General features: G+C 41.3%; 2 protein-coding genes across 5 annotated transcripts in view; one reads left to right on the top strand and one right to left on the bottom strand.

The window, feature by feature from the left end:
• Positions 1 to 7,457, top strand: part of LOC106572513 (rap guanine nucleotide exchange factor 3) — a 45,650-nt gene extending 38,193 nt beyond the window's left edge. For 3 of the 4 annotated variants that reach the window (XM_014146742.2, XM_045696252.1, XM_014146743.2), the window contains 9 exons: positions 1,690 to 1,815; positions 2,970 to 3,151; positions 4,019 to 4,109; positions 4,233 to 4,283; positions 5,928 to 6,015; positions 6,134 to 6,198; positions 6,341 to 6,395; positions 6,492 to 6,563; positions 6,692 to 7,457. In XM_014146742.2, the coding sequence (XP_014002217.1) occupies positions 1,690 to 1,815; positions 2,970 to 3,151; positions 4,019 to 4,109; positions 4,233 to 4,283; positions 5,928 to 6,015; positions 6,134 to 6,198; positions 6,341 to 6,395; positions 6,492 to 6,563; positions 6,692 to 6,810 (849 nt within the window). In that variant the 3' untranslated portion in view covers positions 6,811 to 7,457. Of the gene's footprint in view, positions 1 to 1,689; positions 1,816 to 2,969; positions 3,152 to 4,018; positions 4,110 to 4,232; positions 4,284 to 5,927; positions 6,016 to 6,133; positions 6,199 to 6,318; positions 6,396 to 6,491; positions 6,564 to 6,691 lie in introns of all 4 variants that reach the window. The other variant, XR_001321139.2, reaches the window with a different exon arrangement.
• A 4-nt stretch (positions 7,458 to 7,461) lies between these two features.
• The window catches only part of LOC106572511 (integrin alpha-5), a 78,818-nt gene continuing 69,362 nt past the window's right edge, over positions 7,462 to 16,917 (bottom strand). The window contains exons 28-30 of the mRNA XM_014146741.2: positions 15,923 to 16,024; positions 13,704 to 13,826; positions 7,462 to 10,566 (exon numbers count right to left, since the gene is read on the bottom strand). Of these exons, the coding sequence (XP_014002216.1) occupies positions 10,483 to 10,566; positions 13,704 to 13,826; positions 15,923 to 16,024 (309 nt within the window). The 3' untranslated portion in view covers positions 7,462 to 10,482. The remainder of the gene's footprint in view (positions 10,567 to 13,703; positions 13,827 to 15,922; positions 16,025 to 16,917) is intronic.

The following is a 16,917-nucleotide window of genomic DNA, read 5'->3' as shown; positions in this document are numbered from 1 at the left end:
AGCTACAATAGTCATTTACAGCATTAACAATGTCTACACTGTATTTCTGATCAATTTGATGTTATTTTAATGGACAAAAAATTGCTTTTCTTTCAAAAACAAGGACATTTCTAAGTGACCCCAAACTTTTGAACGGTAGTGTATACCAACACATCTTCACCACGAAAGTCCATTTGATGTCACAAAGCTGTCCTGTACTTTAAAAATATCCTCTCCTGTTGTCCTGGTTTGCAGTGGTTTGCAGAAGAGGATGTCTTCCTTAATTGACCCCCCATAAACGTAACAGATATATACCAGCTTTACCAGGCCCGCCATGTCGGTTGACTCATCCAGCTGTAATGCACAGAATTCACTGGCTTGTATGCGAAGCAGTAATTGTTTCAAAACATCTCCTGCTGTGTCACTGTTGCGTCGTGAAACAGTGTTGTTTGATGAAGGTATCGTCTGTATAGTTTTTTTGGCCTTTTCCCCCAACATTGTCCCAGCCATATCTGCGGCAGCAGGAAGAATTAAGTCCTCCACAATAGCATGGGGCTTGCCTGTCCTAGCCACTCGGTAGCTCACCATATAAGACGCTTCTAGCCCCTTCTTATTATGTATCTGTTGCTTTTATACATGTCTTACTACTCGAAAGTCGTCTTAATTTTCGCTCAAAAAACTCCTGTGTCTTGCTTTTCAAAATGTTTTGTTTCTAAATGTCTGTGCAAGAGTGAAGGTTTCATCGAGTTGTGAGATAGTACTTTTGTACATATAACACAATGTGGCTGAGGAAAGGCACTACTCCCAATATAAGTGAACCCCAAATCAATGTAGTTCTCATCATATTTGCGCCTCTTCGATGGTTCAATGTCCCTTTCTGTTGTTTGGTGCTTTCCCCGGTAAGGGGGCAGTAGCTTGGTGCTTTCCCCGGTAAGGGGGCAGTAGCTCTTCGGCTGCATCAGATTCACAACTGTCAGTGTCCATGCTAGCTGGGCTAACAACAAATGTAGAATTACTGATGCTAGCATTGGATGTGCTCGTGGAAGCAGAACAACTTGTGTCGTCGACAGGTGCAGGTGTAGTACTAGCTGGTATGAGCTGGTATGAGTCTCTATGGACGCGGGTCTTACTTATTTTTAACCATTTATCAATTTTCAAGCAAACAGAATGAGCAGCAGCTACATTTGGCTACATACGGACCGTTAGTGGAATTCCTGCGAGAGAGTAATGTTAACGGTTAATGTGTTGGGATGTTAATTATTTGACTAGACTACCTGTATTTGAAATTGTGTTGTTATTTCGCTGAACACTAGATGGTTTTATTTTATTTTTGGCAGTGAAACGAGGCTAACGTTACTCAGGCGAGAAAAAAACCTCACTGAAATGTGTAGCCCTGTTGGATAATATAAATGAACTGTTTGAAAATGTGAAGAAATTGTTGTTGTTTTTTGGCGTACAGCATTGCGCATACCCCAGTTTGGGTATACCTGGTCTAGATATTGCATCTATAGCATCTATGTGTGCATAGATTAACATACTGTAGCTACAAGTTATCTATATCTATAACTACACTACATGGTGAATCAGACAACAACACACCCAGACAGTCATCATAGCATACTGTAGAGTTTTGTGTGAATGCCCCCCTAAGGTCCAGTATCATGATGTCATGGCATTATTTTGGATGGTTGTTCTCTGGCACCTTCACAGACGCCCCTGAAGAAGCAGCAGGGTCCTGATCAGAGCACCATGGACACTTGCGAGCAGATGTGTCCCAAGGACATCGCCAGCCAGCTCACCAACTATGACTGGGAACTGTTCACCGCCATGCACGAGGTAAGGAAGGAAACGAGGTGAAGCCATGTCAGAGCTGTGCCAATATTGTGAAGTGGAAGTTATGGATTTGGGACCAGCAGGACAAAAGTTAAAAGTGGAGAAACTGTTGCATATGTTTGCAATGGGTGTTTGTGTGGATTCATTATATACCCAGCTTTAAATACTGAGTATCAACAGTATGCTATGTTTCCCTGGATAAGGGCATGTTAGGTCTTTAAGTGCATGACATCTATCTCTGTGTATGCACTCTGGTAGGTAGCTAGTGCAACGAGGCAAGGTTACTCAGGTGTTAGCATGGAGACAGCTCACATCTATCCTTCGTCCTGATCTTGTATTGATCTTGTCCATTTACACTTGTAAAATCGAATCACAGTCTGTTCCCAATGTGTCTTTTAATCATCTACACCTGTCTGAAAAAGTGACAACAATCAGAATGTGGACATTTTACAGGACACAGGACGCATGTTAGCACCAGGTATAAACGGGGCTAAAGGATTCGCTGTCTGTCTGTCTGTCTGTCACTCAGGCATGTCTATAAGTTATCCTTTCTCTGACATCTTCAGTCTGATAACTGCTACTGCAGCATCATATCAGCCATCAGACCATCACCTCAACTGATGTATCAGCCACGTGTTTCATCTGACACACATGCCTCTTTATGTAACATTGATTTAACCAGGTTTTCCCATTGAGGTCAATACGCTTCCCACTGGGCACACACTGGTTGAATCTACGTTGTTTGCACATCATTTCAATAAAATTACGTTGACCCAACATGGAATAGATGCTTAATTGACGTCTGTGCCCAGTGGGCTATTTGCCAAGGAAATCAAGTTCAAGTCAGGTTCAAATGTTATGCAAAATTGAAGGTTTAGGGCTTGATTCAATCTGTATTGCTGAAGTTCAGCACTATAGCACTATTTAAATGTGAAGGTAATTTCCGATTGGGCCAACCTATGCAGCGTTTACCGTGAATGCAGTCTTGAGTTTACATTTCTATCGCGCTGTACTGCAGCGCTTCAGCGCTACGGATTGAATCGCCCTTAGTCCATTGGATGTTTGCTTCATATACAGTATTCGGGTCCATATAAGTAGCTGTCGATTAGTCTGCTACAGTACATGTGGATGGTAAATAAATATCTCTCTCCCATCAGGTGGAATTAGTGTACTATATATTTGGGCGACATAAATTCCCGGGCGCCACCACAGCTAACCTGGAGCGTTTCGTGCGTCGCTTCAACGAGGTGCAGTACTGGGTGGTGACGGAGGTGTGTCTGTGTACTGACCTGGTCAAGAGAGCCATGCTGCTCAAGAAGTTCATCAAGATAGCCGTCGTGTGAGTGGCAAATTAAAACACAGTTTACCTTGTAAAGTGTAGATTAATTATTAGGTTATCTTAGGGGTAACTATCCACATAGAACAGTATACTACACTGAGTATACAAAATATTAAGAACACCTAGTCTTTCTATAATAGACTGATCAGCTGAATCCAGGTGAAAGCTTTGATCCCTTATTGATGTCACTAGTTAAATCCACATCAATTAGTGTAGATGAAGGGGAGGAGACAGGTTAAAGAACGATTTTTAATCCTTGAGACAGTTGAGACATGAAGTGTGTATGTGTGTCATTCAGAGGGTGAATGGGAAAGACAAAAGATTTAAGTGCCTTTGAAAAGGGTGTGTTAGTAGGTGCAAGGTGCACCGGTTTGTGTCAAGAACTGCAACACTGTTGGGTTTTTCACACTCAACAGTTTCCTGTGTGTATCAAGAGTGGTCCACCACCCAAAGGACACCCAGCCAACTTGACACAACTGTGGGAAGCATTGTAGTTAACATGGGCCAGCGTTCCTGTAGGGGGTGCGCAACTTAATACTAGGAAGTGTTCCTAATGTTTGGTATACTCAGTATAATTTTGTACAATAACAGACTATATACAAAAAATGTAACATACCAGCAGAAATCAGGTTTTCATATCCAGTTAAACGGATTTATAAAATATTGCTAAAAGATGGCACTCTGTCTGTGGTCACTGATGCACCAAGGCTGCATTTACACAGGCAGCCCCATTCTGATCTTTTGCTATTAATTGGTCTTTTGACCAATCAGATCAGATATTTTGCCAGTAAGTGATAAAATAATCACTTAGGTAATGCATATGTTTAGTCTGCCCACAGCTGTTACTGACTGTGTTTCCTGTTTCAGATTGAAGGAGCAGAAGAACCTAAACTCGTTCTTTGCGGTGATGTTTGGTCTGAGTAACAGTGCTGTACAGAGACTTTACAAGACCTGGGAGGTGAAGTCTGCTGGGGACAATGACCTACATTTTGATTATCGCTTATAACAATTGATTTGCTTATAACAGATGTGAAATGTAAATCAGAGGAGACGTTGTAACAGTTGTTGTTGTTGTTGACAGAGAGTGCCGAGTAAGACGAAAAGGGTCTATTGTGCATACGAGAGGTTAATGGTGAGTGAGTTAATGTGCGCGCACTTACAAGCTAGCTATATAACAGTGTTCCATTAAATGTCATTGATAATGACCGGTGACATCACAGGTCACTTGACAATCCCTCCACTTCATTTCCATTGTGTGTATGAATCATGTTTTCCTCCTATTGTAATATGTAAACATGTTTTCAATAGATATATTTCCTATATAATTAGCAGGTTGGCATTTATTGGGATGACTCATGTACTGGAGGCAGCTCTGCAGAGTAGTCACTATCTGGCACAGCCACAAAGTCCAAAAATCTGATTTTAAACCTAACCCTGACCACACTGCTAAACTTATGCCTAATCCTAACCTTAAATTGGGACAAAAAAAAGCAAAGAGCACATTTGCTGACTACAAATGATCTATAACTGGGCTGATAACTCACTAACAAGCAAAGGATATGAACAAAATGTACAACGTCACTACATGTATCTCTCGCTTTGATCTCAAAACAAGTGCATCTATTTACAACCGCTAATGCTGTAAAAACAGTCCAGTTCAAAGTGAATGGCACAGATCCATATACGGCAATGGTCTATTTGCATATAGGCCTACAGGCAGCTCTGATTGGTTATGACGCACCGGTCTGTGTCGAGTACGGGCCTGAATCGTGCCTGTCAATACAATAGAATCTTACTCCGATGCGTTCTGCCTACAACAAAACCGCTTGCATAGTTAGTTTTGCATACTAATTCTTGCATAGTTCATTTTGTTTCGGTATGTTACATTGAAAGGGTTTCTAATATTGCGTTGATTCGATCACAATTCCCAGTGAAGGGAAACGTTGATAGTGTTAACTTACGTGGAAAACTATATAAAGTTGAGTAAAGTTAAATCTCGTGCTTCTCTGCACGGGCTGATATTTCTTCTGCGCGGCAGTCCCGGGGGAGTGGCGCGCAGCTTAGAGGGAACATTGATACTGGCCCATGTTAACTCCAATGCTTCCCAAAGTTGTCTGGATGTCCTTTGGGTGGTTGACCATTTTTAATATACACAAGAAACTGTTGAGTGTGAAAAACCCAGCAGCGTTGTAGTTCTTGACACAAACCAGTGCACCTACTACCATACCCCATTCGTAGGCACTTAAATATTTTGTCTTGCCCATTCACCCTCAATGGTACACATACACAATCCATGTCTCAATTGTCTCAAGGCAAAAAAAATCCTTCTTTAACCTGTCTCCTTCCGTTCATCTACACTAATTGAAGTGGATTTAACAAGTGACATCAATAAGGGATCAAAGCTTTCACCTGATCAGTCTGTCATGGAAAGAGCAGGTGTTCTTAATATTTTGTATACTCTGTGTATAGCCAATTTTGACTTTTCAGCTGGCCCATCTAGTGGAAATCGCTCAGGTCTGCCTCCGGGACAAGATTTATCCCAATAAATCTCAACTTGCATATAAGTAGGGGCGGCAGGTAGCCTAGCGGTTAGCGAGGCAAGCCAGCAACCAGTGTGGCAGCCCCCCGCACCTCTCCCCCCAAAAAATGCACGTGTGTCTTAAGGAGGAGTTGGGTTAAAAGCTAATTTTGGTTGGACCTTGTGTGCAATTGACCAATAAAATTATATTAATCTATAACTAATGGCAAATTGTTTTTATTTCTGTTAATGTGTCAGGATCCATCACGTAACCACAGAGCGTACAGACTGGCTGTGGCAAAGCTCAGTCCTCCCTACATCCCCTTCATGCCCCTGCTACTCAAAGGTAATAATGCTTTCTTAGCCTCTTGTGACAGACGTAACATTCAATACCTGAGTTAATTCTACATGAACTTATACTGAACCAGTACGTTGTTCCGTTCATCAACTGTACCTACCTCTAGACATGACATTCATCCATGAGGGAAACAAGAACTACACGGACAAACTGGTCAATTTTGAGAAAATGGTGAGTTGTCTAGCCTAACTATTATACTTTCACATCCTGTAGATGTGCTGGAGATTACCATCCCTCAGCCCTTACCTAAGTTGTCTTCTCTTTGTGTCTGTAAACTATTGGCTATATAAGCTACCTTGTTTCACCGTTGCAGCGCTTGATTGCTAAGACGGTGAAGATAGTTCGAGGGTGCAGAAGCACGCCTTACGGTAAGAAAAGAAAATAACAAAATTGTAGAAAAGGACGGGATAAGAAGGGCAATGTTGTGCCAGGGTATTCACTCTCTATGGTTCTTTGTCCTACAGTGCCTTCATCACCTCAGAAGGGACTTACAGACAGAATGTTTCTGGAGGCGCCTTCCATTCGGGTGTCCACATGTAAGCTATGCCTTATCTACAAAAATCAACACTAATTTTCCATTCTGAGACCTTCAAATGATATTAAGTAAATGTAGCGCTTCCATTTTATTTTTTTTAACACATATCTTCCTCTGTCTCTTGTCCAGATTCCGAGCAATCCCTCCCTCTCAGGAATGCTAGCAACATCCGCCACTATGTTCAGAACTTTGAAGTGATCGACAACCAGCACAAACTGACACAACTGTCCAGAGCAATGGAGCGCTGAACCAAACCAGTGTATAAGGACTGTTTTATTACAGCCTGTGAATCAGAGGTTGGCAGGGGAATACACACCTCCATGGTCATACTAATCCACATGCAAGATCTTCTATAGACTCATGTACATGTCTGGTGTCAGGAATGGAGGACTGTGGGGATGTTTCTGGGATGTTCAGTATCACACAGAGAGCATTGAAGAGAAGAAGCTCGTTGGACTACTAATCAATAGGACAAGGACCTGAGGAGGGATCTGACTGGCAGTATTTAGTGACCTCTAGCGTCTTACCAGATAAGTTGTTTGTCCTCACCGACCACTGTTACTGATAGGACTGTGCGGCGCTGCAACCTGAGGAAGAAGTATATACATTTGGCATTATCTGTTATTTATACGATCATTTGTATAGTATACTATTTGTAAGATAAGCTTATGGTTTTACAAGTAAGTGCCATAAAAGCACATACAATAGTTCTATGCTATAGCTCCTAGTTATGGTGTTTGTTTGTTTTGGTATTTTTCTCCACTTTGTAATACAACTATAACGAACAATAAATTGTTGAGCAATCAGTTTTTGCCATACCGCATAAACAAATGTGTAAAACATTTCATGCCATGGGCAAGTTTATTTTTTTAAATAAATTATTTTCAGAAGTGTGTGTATTCAATCAAAGCATGTCATTTTTTTTAATTGAAATGCAAACCGTATAATAAGACACAAATGATCACTAAAAGACTAAATAATATTCCCAGAAAGTCTCCCCAATATGGGGAGAGTAAATTTCACAAATGTTGTTTTTTTCAATTGGATCTAAAAAATATTCTTGTCAGAAATATTTACAACTTTGTAAAAAGGAGATTTTTAAAATGGGGCCTAGAAAGCATTGAGAAAACAAGGATAAACCCAGTGTAGTCTTCTACTGTAACCACTGAGGATTCTGTTTAAAACATCCTCTTTCAATATAAATAATACTAGGTTGACATTTTCAGTCTGGACACTACGATCAGACATATACTTTTCAAAACAATATCATACAAATACTGTTAAAAATAATATGATACATGTTAAATGAATCCACTGAGTGGCGTTAGCAGTCTTTGCACCATGAGTGTTGATAAGGCTTGTGGATTAAATCACCAATATGAGCTAAGGGGCATTCAAAAGAAATAGTGAAAACAGATGTGTTGCATTATGGCTGCGTTTGGATAGGTGATACAATTGAACTGAACATACATTATCGTACATACCCACTCGAGTTCAACTCAGGACGTTTGAAGGATGTATTTTTTACCACTGATATCTGAAATAGTGATACTAAACATTGGCTAGTTATAGCAGTGGAGCAAAAATGTAAAAGTGGTGAATACGTGCAGTGGAATAATCTAGGAGGGGAAAAAAACAGACCAATTGTTTTTGACAATACCCCATCTGACCATAGGGAGCAGACTTGGTATGGTTTTTAACACAGACTCATCATTAGACATCATTAGATGTTAGATACACCTGGTTTAACACAACCCCCTCCGGAACAAAATGAAAGAAAATTCAAAAACTACTGGAAAAACTAAAACCAAAATCAACCAGAGTGAATAATAATATTGCACGTACAAAAAAAAAGTTCTCCCAATGCCCAGTTGCTATCCCTTTACAAGAGGCAAACTGATTTTACTGTGTATGCATGCATGCACATTTTCATTGCAGTCTCTCTATTGCATTAAGGGCCTGATTCAGACTTGACATAAGTTGACTTAACATGGACTTAAGTCACTTATTTTTTTTTTTTTTTACTTAAGTCCATGTTAAGTCAACTTATCTCAAGTCTGAATCAGGCCCTAAATGAATAGCTACTCTGGTCCTAGCTGTCCTAAACTCTAATCAGGCAGTCTCAACCCATCCTGAGTACAGATTGAAGTGATGCGATGATCAGCATTACTGCTGGACAAGTCTACCGTTCCCTAGTGATACAAGAGAGAAAGGAGAGGACTTAGCAATGGGAAAGATCTCTTTGATTCACACAAAAAAAACAGACAGGAACATCAACACATGAAGACACAGGCAGTCCGACACACACACAAAACCTATTTACATGACGAATAAATGAGCCCCACATATTCAGTCCATGGGTGAAGCTGCAGCATCGTGGTGGGAGAGCTTCTGGTACTCAGTCAGTTTTTGTTATCATAAGGACATCAAATAATAAAAACAAACCAGAGCAAAGATGCTCCTAGCACACTACAAGATCAAGGTGAAATGTGTAGGGACTGGATATTTGGCCGTTTCCCTGACACTCACCGGAGTGAGCCCTGACCTGCAAGCAACCCACTCAGATTGTATGTACTACAGCTTCCCTGATCTCTGTTGGCAACATAGTAATGTACTGACTTCAAGACATCATTACACACCAAGGCTGTGGATACACCTGGATGGTCTTTGCTTCAACCCAATTTCCATACTGCCTCCATACTGACAAGCAAAGTCTGGACAAACTTGTTTACAAGTCACCAGACAGAGTACTGGCACCACAGTGTTTCAAGCTCTCAGTGGGATCTATCTCACAGGCCCATGGTGGATGGATCCAGTCAAGTCCCAGTCAACTTTGAGGCAATGCTTTGATCTGTCACAACGAACACAAACATACAGGATCAACAAAGTGATCAGTAATGGTCAAGTCAAACCCAAAGGAAGATCAGTCCGTCAGTATCCTGTCTGTTTATGGCATCTTGTTAGACATCAGTAGATTTCCTTTGAGTGCAAAACAACTGGACCAAGCACTGTATGTCCACCACTCTGAAGCTGAAGAAGCTATTTTGGCAGTACAGGAGTTTGTACGTGCCGAACATTACAGGAGCCAAACTGAACTTACATTAAACAAAAGACCGGCTGTAAAAACATGTTTGGTAGAAATGTGGATAGGTAAACAGCTCAGGTGTAGATTATGGAGACCCGAGACAGACATCCTCTGTCTGTGCTCCTCTGGTGAACATGCTCCTCTGGTGAACATGCTCCTCTGGTGCCCTGAACAGAAAGCATGTTTCTGACTTCGGTTGGGAAAGTATAAGATCAGATTTCTTTAATAGCTACAAAAAGGAAGGGAGATGCATTCTGTCCCCCTCAACACCATCATATACCTTTTTAAAGCAGTGATCACACTTTTTTAGCACCAAAATGGAGGCAGTTGAAAAAGAGTAAAACAATTATCTTTCACAAGGATCCACAAGGGAATACAAAGCTGTTTTAAAAGATGTGCAGGGAGAAACCAAGCATCTTCCTTGATCGAATCAAGGGCTTCCATAGGCTGCTCCTCTTCTTCTGTAGTCACTAGTCTTGGACTTCAACTCAAATAGGATCAGTAAGTCTAAAGCCAGTTTGTCTGACTGTGACACTGAAGTTCAGCTTGGTGATCAACCCCAACCCGACGACAACAAACATAAACATATATTAAATTAAAAACATTCATTTGGTTTGGAGTTCTTTGGGTATTTCTTCCTCTAGTGCAGTACAGTGGAGTTCCAGTGGTCTTTCCTCCTCCTCCTCCTCCTCCTCCTCCTCCCTCGTCAACTGCAGTCTAATCCTCTCTGGACGTTTAAATTAACCACATTTCTCCATTGCAATCATGTGGGTTTCTAGGTTTCTTTGGTTCTTTGACAACAAAATAGTTTGTTTTAATCCTTTCTATGTGGTGTTTAGGCCTCAGATGCAGCCTGGGGCTTGAGTTGGGCCTTCTCCATAGCCGTGCCGTAGGGTAGCGACCTTTTGAAGAAGCCAAGCTGGGAGGAAGAAAGACGACGTTATAAAAGTTAGAACTAAATATATCATATTTCAACATCTAAAATCTTCATATGTCTCTCCAGCCAGACGTACAGTTGAAGTTGGAAGTTTACATACACTTAGGTTGAAGTCATTAAATCTCATTTTTCAACCACTCCACAAATTTGTTGTTAATAAACTATAGTTTCGGCAAGTCGGTTAGGACATCTACTTTGTGCATGACACAAGTAATTTTGCCAACAATCGTTTACAGACAGATTATTTCACTTATAATTCACTGTATCACAATTCCAGTGGGTGAGAAGTTTACATACACTATGTTGACTGTGCCTTTAAACAGCTTGGAAAATTCCAGAAAATGATGTCATGGCTTTAGAAGCTTCTGATTGGATAATTGACATAATTTGAGTCAATTGGAGGTGTACCTGTGGATGTATTTCAAGGCCTACCTTCAAACGCAGTGCCTCTTTACTTGACATCATGTGGAAATCAAAAGAAATCAGCCAAGACCTCAGAAATAAAATTGGAGACCTCCACAAGTCTGGTTCATCCTTGGGAGCAATTTCCAAATGCCTGAAGGTACCACGTTCATCTGTACAAACAATAGTACGCAAGTATAAACACCATGGGACCACGCAGCCGTCATACCGCTCAAGAAGGAGACGCGTTCTGTCTCTTAGAGATGAACGTACTTTGGGGCGAAAAGTGCAAATCAATCCCAGAACAGCAGCAAAGGACTTTGTGAAGATGTTGGAGGAAACAGGTACAAAAGTATCTATATCCACAGTAAAATAAGGCCTATATCGACATAACCTGAAAGGCCGCTCAGCAAGGAAGAAGCCACTGCTCCAAAACTGCCATAAAAAAGCCAGACTACAGTTTGCAACTGCACATGGGGACAAAGATCATACTATTTGGAGAAATGTCCTCTGGTCTGATGAAACAAAAATAGAATTGTTTGGCCATAATGACCATCGTTATGTTTGGAGGAAAAAGGGGGAGGCTTGCAAGCCGAAGAACACCATCCCAACCGTGAAGCACGGGGGTGGCAGCATCATGTTGTGGGGGCGCTTTGCTGCAGGAGGGACTGGTGCACCTCACAAAATATATGGCATCATGAGGATGGAAAATTATGTGGCTATATTGAAGCAACATCTCAAGACATCCATCAGGAAGTTAAAGCTTGGTTGCAAATGGGTCTTCCAAATGGACAATGACCCAAAGCATACTTCCAAAGTTGTGGCAAAATGGCATAACCTGTTAGGGCTAGGGGGCAGTATTGACACGGCTGGATAAAAAACGTACCTGATTTAATCTGGTTACTACTCCTGCCCAGTAACTAGAATATGCATATAATTATTGGCTTTGGATAGGAAACACCCTAAAGTTTCTAAAACTGTTTGAATGGTGTCTGTGAGTATAACAGAACTCATATGGCAGGCCAAAACCTGAGAAGATTTCAAGCAGGAAGTGGCCTGTCTGAGAAGTAGTGTTTCATCTTGGCTCTTTTTATTGAAGACTCAGGATCTGTGCAATAACGTGACACTTCCTACGGCTTCCATAGGGTCTCAGAGCCCGGGAAAAAGCTGAACGATATCGAGGCATGCTGTGGCTGAAACACTTTATCGCTTTTGGCAAGTGGCCACTCAGAGTACTATGGGCTTAGGCGCGTGCCCGCTTCGACCGAATGCTTTCTTTTCCTTTGTCTGTTTACCTAAATGCAGATTCCCGGTCGGAATATTATCGCTTTTTTATGAGAAAAATGGCATAAAAATTTATTTTAAACAGCGGTTGACATGCTTCGAAGTACGGTAATGGAATATTTAGAATTTTTTTGTCACGAATTGCGCCATGCTCGCCACCCTTATTTACCCTTTAGGATAGTGTCTTGAACGCACAAACAAAATGCCGCTGTTTGGATATAACGATGGATTATTTTGGACCAAACCAACATTTGTTATTGAAGTAGAAGTCCTGGGAGTGCATTCTGACGAAGACAACAAAGGTAATAACATTTTTCTTATAGTAAATCTGACTTTGATGAGTGCTAAACTTGCTGGGTGTCTAAATAGCTAGCCCTGTGATGCCGGGCTATCTACTGAGAATATTGCAAAATGTGCTTTCACCGAAAAGCTATTTTAAAATCGGACATATCGAGTGCATAGAGGAGTTCTGTATCTATAATTCTTAAAATAATTGTTATGCTTTTTGTGAACGTTTATCGTGAGTAATTTAGTAAATTCACCGGCAGTGTTCGGTGGGAATGCTAGTCACATGCTAGTCACATGCTAATGTAAAAAGCTGGTTTTTGATATAAATATGAACTTGATTGAACAAAACATGCATGTATTGTATAACATAATGTCCTAGGGTTGTCATCTGATGAAGATCATCAAAGGTTAGTGCTACATTTAGCTGTGGTTTGGGTTTATGTGACATTATATGCTAGCTTGAAAAATGGGTGTCTGATTATTTCTGGCTGGGTACTCTGCTGACATAATCTAATGTTTTGCTTTCGTTGTAAAGCCTTTTTGAAATCGGACAGTGTGGTTAGATTAACAAGAGTCTTATCTTTAAAATGGTGTAAAATAGTCATATTTTTTTTAAATTGAAGTAATAGCATATCTAAGGTATTTGAATAACGCGCCACAGGATTCAACTGGCTGTTGAGTAGGTGGGACGCAAGCGTCCCACCTAGCCCATAGAGGTTAAAAGTCAAGGTATTAGAGTGACCATCACAAATCCCTGACCTCAATCCTATAGAAAATGTGTTGGCAGAACTGAAAAAGCGTGTGCGAGCAAGGAGGCCTACAAACCTGACTCAGCTCTGTCAGGAGGAATGGGTCAAAATTCACCCAACTTATTGTGGGAAGCTTGTGGAAGGCTACCTGAAACATTTGACCCAAGTTAAACAATTTAAAGGCAATGCTATCAAATACTAATTGAGGGCATGTAAACTTCTGACCCACTGGGAATGTGATGAAAGAAATAAAAGCTGAAATAAATGATTCTCTCTACTATTATTCTGACATTTCACATTCTAAAAATAAAGTTTGAAAGGAAAATATGGGAAGTTAAGAGATGGGAATTGCCCACTCTGCCGGACATTAACATCACCGCTATCCTGACTACTCACTTTGTACAGGACGTAGATGAGCAGTGCCAGCAGCAGAAGCCCAGCCAGTATGGCCAGTATGATGATCCACAAGGGCACAGAGTATTGGCTGTCTTGTTTGTTCCACACCAACGGGGTCACCACCTGAAGAGGAGGAACACATTTAGTCATGACCTCCACTTACAGTGACTTCAGAATGTATTCAGACCCATTGACTTTTTCCACATTTTTCTACGTTACAGGATTAAATAAATAAAAAATCCTCATCAATCTACACACAATAGCCCATAATGACAAAGCAAAAACAGGTTATACATTTTTGCTAATTTATTACATGTCAAACAGAAATACCTTATTTACATAAGTATTCAGACTATGAGACTCAAAATTGAGCTAAGGTGCCTTCTGTTTCCATTGATCATCCTTGAGATGTTTCTACAATTTGATTGGAGTCCACCTGTGGTAAATCAATTTGATTGGACATGATTTGGAAAGGCACACAGTTGAGCAAAAACCAAGCCATGAGGTCGAAGGAATTGTCCGTAGAGCTCCGAGACAGGATTGTGTCAAGGCACAGATCTGGGGAAGGGTACGAAAAGATTTCTTCAGCATTGAAAGTCCCCAAGAAAACAGTGGCCTCCATCATTCTTAAAAATGGAAGAAGTTTGGAACCACCAACTCTTCCTAGAGCTGGCCGCCCGGCCAAACTGAGCAATCGGAGGAGAAGAGCCTTGGTCAGGGAGGTGACCAAGAACCCGATGGTCACTCTGACAGAGCTCTAGAGTTATTCTGTGGAGATGGGAGAACCTTCCAGAACTACAACCATCTCTGCAGCACTCCACTCGCCTTTATCGTAGAGTGGCCAGACGGAAGCCAGTCTTCAATAAAAGGCACATGACAGCCCGCTTGGAGTTTGCCAAAAGGCACCTAAAGACTCTCAGACCATGAGAAACAAGATTCTCTGGTCTGATGAAACCAAGATTGAACTCTTTGGCCTGAACGCCAAGCGTCACGTCTGGAGGAAACCTGGCACCATTCCTACAGTGAAGCATGGTGGTGACAGCATCATGTTGTGGGGATGTTTTTCAGCGACATGGACTGGGAGACTAGTCAGGATCGAGGGAAAGATGAACGGAGCAAAGTACAGAGAGATCCATGATGAAAACCTGCTCCAGAGCGCTCAGGACCTCAGACTGGGGCGAAAGTTCACCTTCAAACAGGACAATGACCCTAAGCACACAGCTAAGACAACGCAGAAGTGGCTTCTTGACAAGTTTCTGAATGTCCATGAGCGGCCCAGACAGAGCGCGGACTTGAACCCGATCTAACATCTCTGGAGAGACCTGAAAATAGCTGTGCATCGACGCTCCCCATCCAACCTGACACAGCTTGATAGGATCTGTAGAGAAGAATGGGATAAACTCCTAAAATACAGGTGTGACAAGCTTGTAGCGTCATACCCAAGAAAAATCAAGTCTGTAATCACTGCCAAAGGTGCTTCAACAAAGTACTGAGTAAAGGGTCTGAGTACTTACAGTATGTAAATAAGTATTTTATTGTATAATAATAAAACGTTTTTGCTTTGTCATTATAGGGTGGTGTGTAGATTGATGAGGAAAAAAACGATTTAAATCAATTTTAGAATAAGGCTGTAACGTAACAAAATGTGGGAAAAGTCAAGGGGTCTGAATACTTTCCGAAGGCACTGTATAATAGCCTCGATTCCAGGCTTCCTGCATTTTCCCAACAGCTGAGTGCTGAACGAAACATGGGCATACTATATACAGGGGTTAACTTAGGCCGGATCCCACCGAGTCCGAGACCCAACACCTATGATCCAAATGAGATCCAGGCAGAGCTGAGACCCTGTAACTTTGGTTATGCGAATTTCGAATTATCTAATGATTATTTTTTTTACCAACACAAGTAAGCAACAGCAAAGTTAAACTATTTTACTATAGGGTTGTCTATATATTAAATTGTTCAGCTCATCACATTCTGTGCACGAAAATAATATCCCCCTCACAAGGTCCCTCCACGACCTGTAGTATGCTGTGATGTGCTTTTGTCAGTATAGATTGTTTAGGCTACTGTATTAAATCCTCCCGGGCACGCCCCCAAACTAGAAACCCCACCTCCCAAATCCCAATTTAACCACTGACTGTATGGTAATGCAAGACTAACAATACAATATAAAATAGAGAAGTTTGTTGACATGAGTGCACTGGATATACAGCTACCTTTTTAGATCCACTCGGTACCTCCTTGGGCAAGATGACATAGGGCATCTTGACCACGCTGAACCTTGCCAGGCACTCCAGCACGTACCCCTTGTATGCCCTCTGAGAACAGAAACAAAACAACAGGATCAGATTGGATATTCATTTTGATTTTTCAAATAATTTGTGTAGGAGTATTTGAAAGGCAAACTGCAACTTGTTCAGGTGCTGGCCATGTGTGGACTAGTGATGGGTCCTGTTTGACTCATGTCCAGTAGGAGGCAGTAATGTGCTACAGAGACTGATGAACCTCATCAGACCGGCTGACTCTTCTCACAAAACCCCTCTGACATTCCAATCCTATGAGAAGGCGTGACCGCCAACTAATGAATTTCCAATGCACTTACACATAAGCCTTGGTGTAAGGTCTTTCTCACAACGGCTTCTGTGGACTGATACCCTCCAGCTCTGCTATACCTAATACACTATAGACCAACACACAAACGATAAGCTCACAGAACTACTGAAATTAGAATTTAATTATTCACTCTGTAAGCTACTGTTTTCCATTTATTTTCACCAAATATCTGAGTCTGTTCACATTGGCAGAGTTTAGCTCTGAGCTAGCATTAATACAGACATCTAGTCAATACAATCACGTGTGTGAGTCTGACTGGTCATTCATATTCTACAGTCTCTAATTTGAGGTTTTAAGTCTTGGTGTTTTCTTTGTATAGCTACTTAAAGGAATATTTCTGCTTATACTCAGCCAAATCTTGACATGAGAAAATACACAGACAGCAATGTGAATAGACAGATAGGCCTGCAGACAGAACACAAACGGAGACCGTCTCATGCAGTCCGTGCCATTGTCATCTGGTAGAAACGTGTCTACATGTGTAGTGAGTTTGAGAGGAGACAAGACCAGTTGTTCTGGCGGTTGCTTTCATCTCTGAACCTGACGAAGATCCACTCTTTGATGACCTAATTAAAGTGGAACTGACAGCGTTTTAGCT

This window comes from Salmo salar, chromosome ssa15, assembly GCF_905237065.1.
Source record: "Salmo salar chromosome ssa15, Ssal_v3.1, whole genome shotgun sequence".
Lineage (NCBI taxonomy): Eukaryota > Metazoa > Chordata > Actinopteri > Salmoniformes > Salmonidae > Salmo > Salmo salar.
Note: the sequence above shows the minus strand (reverse complement) of the source record. Positions and strands in the feature narration are given on the sequence as shown.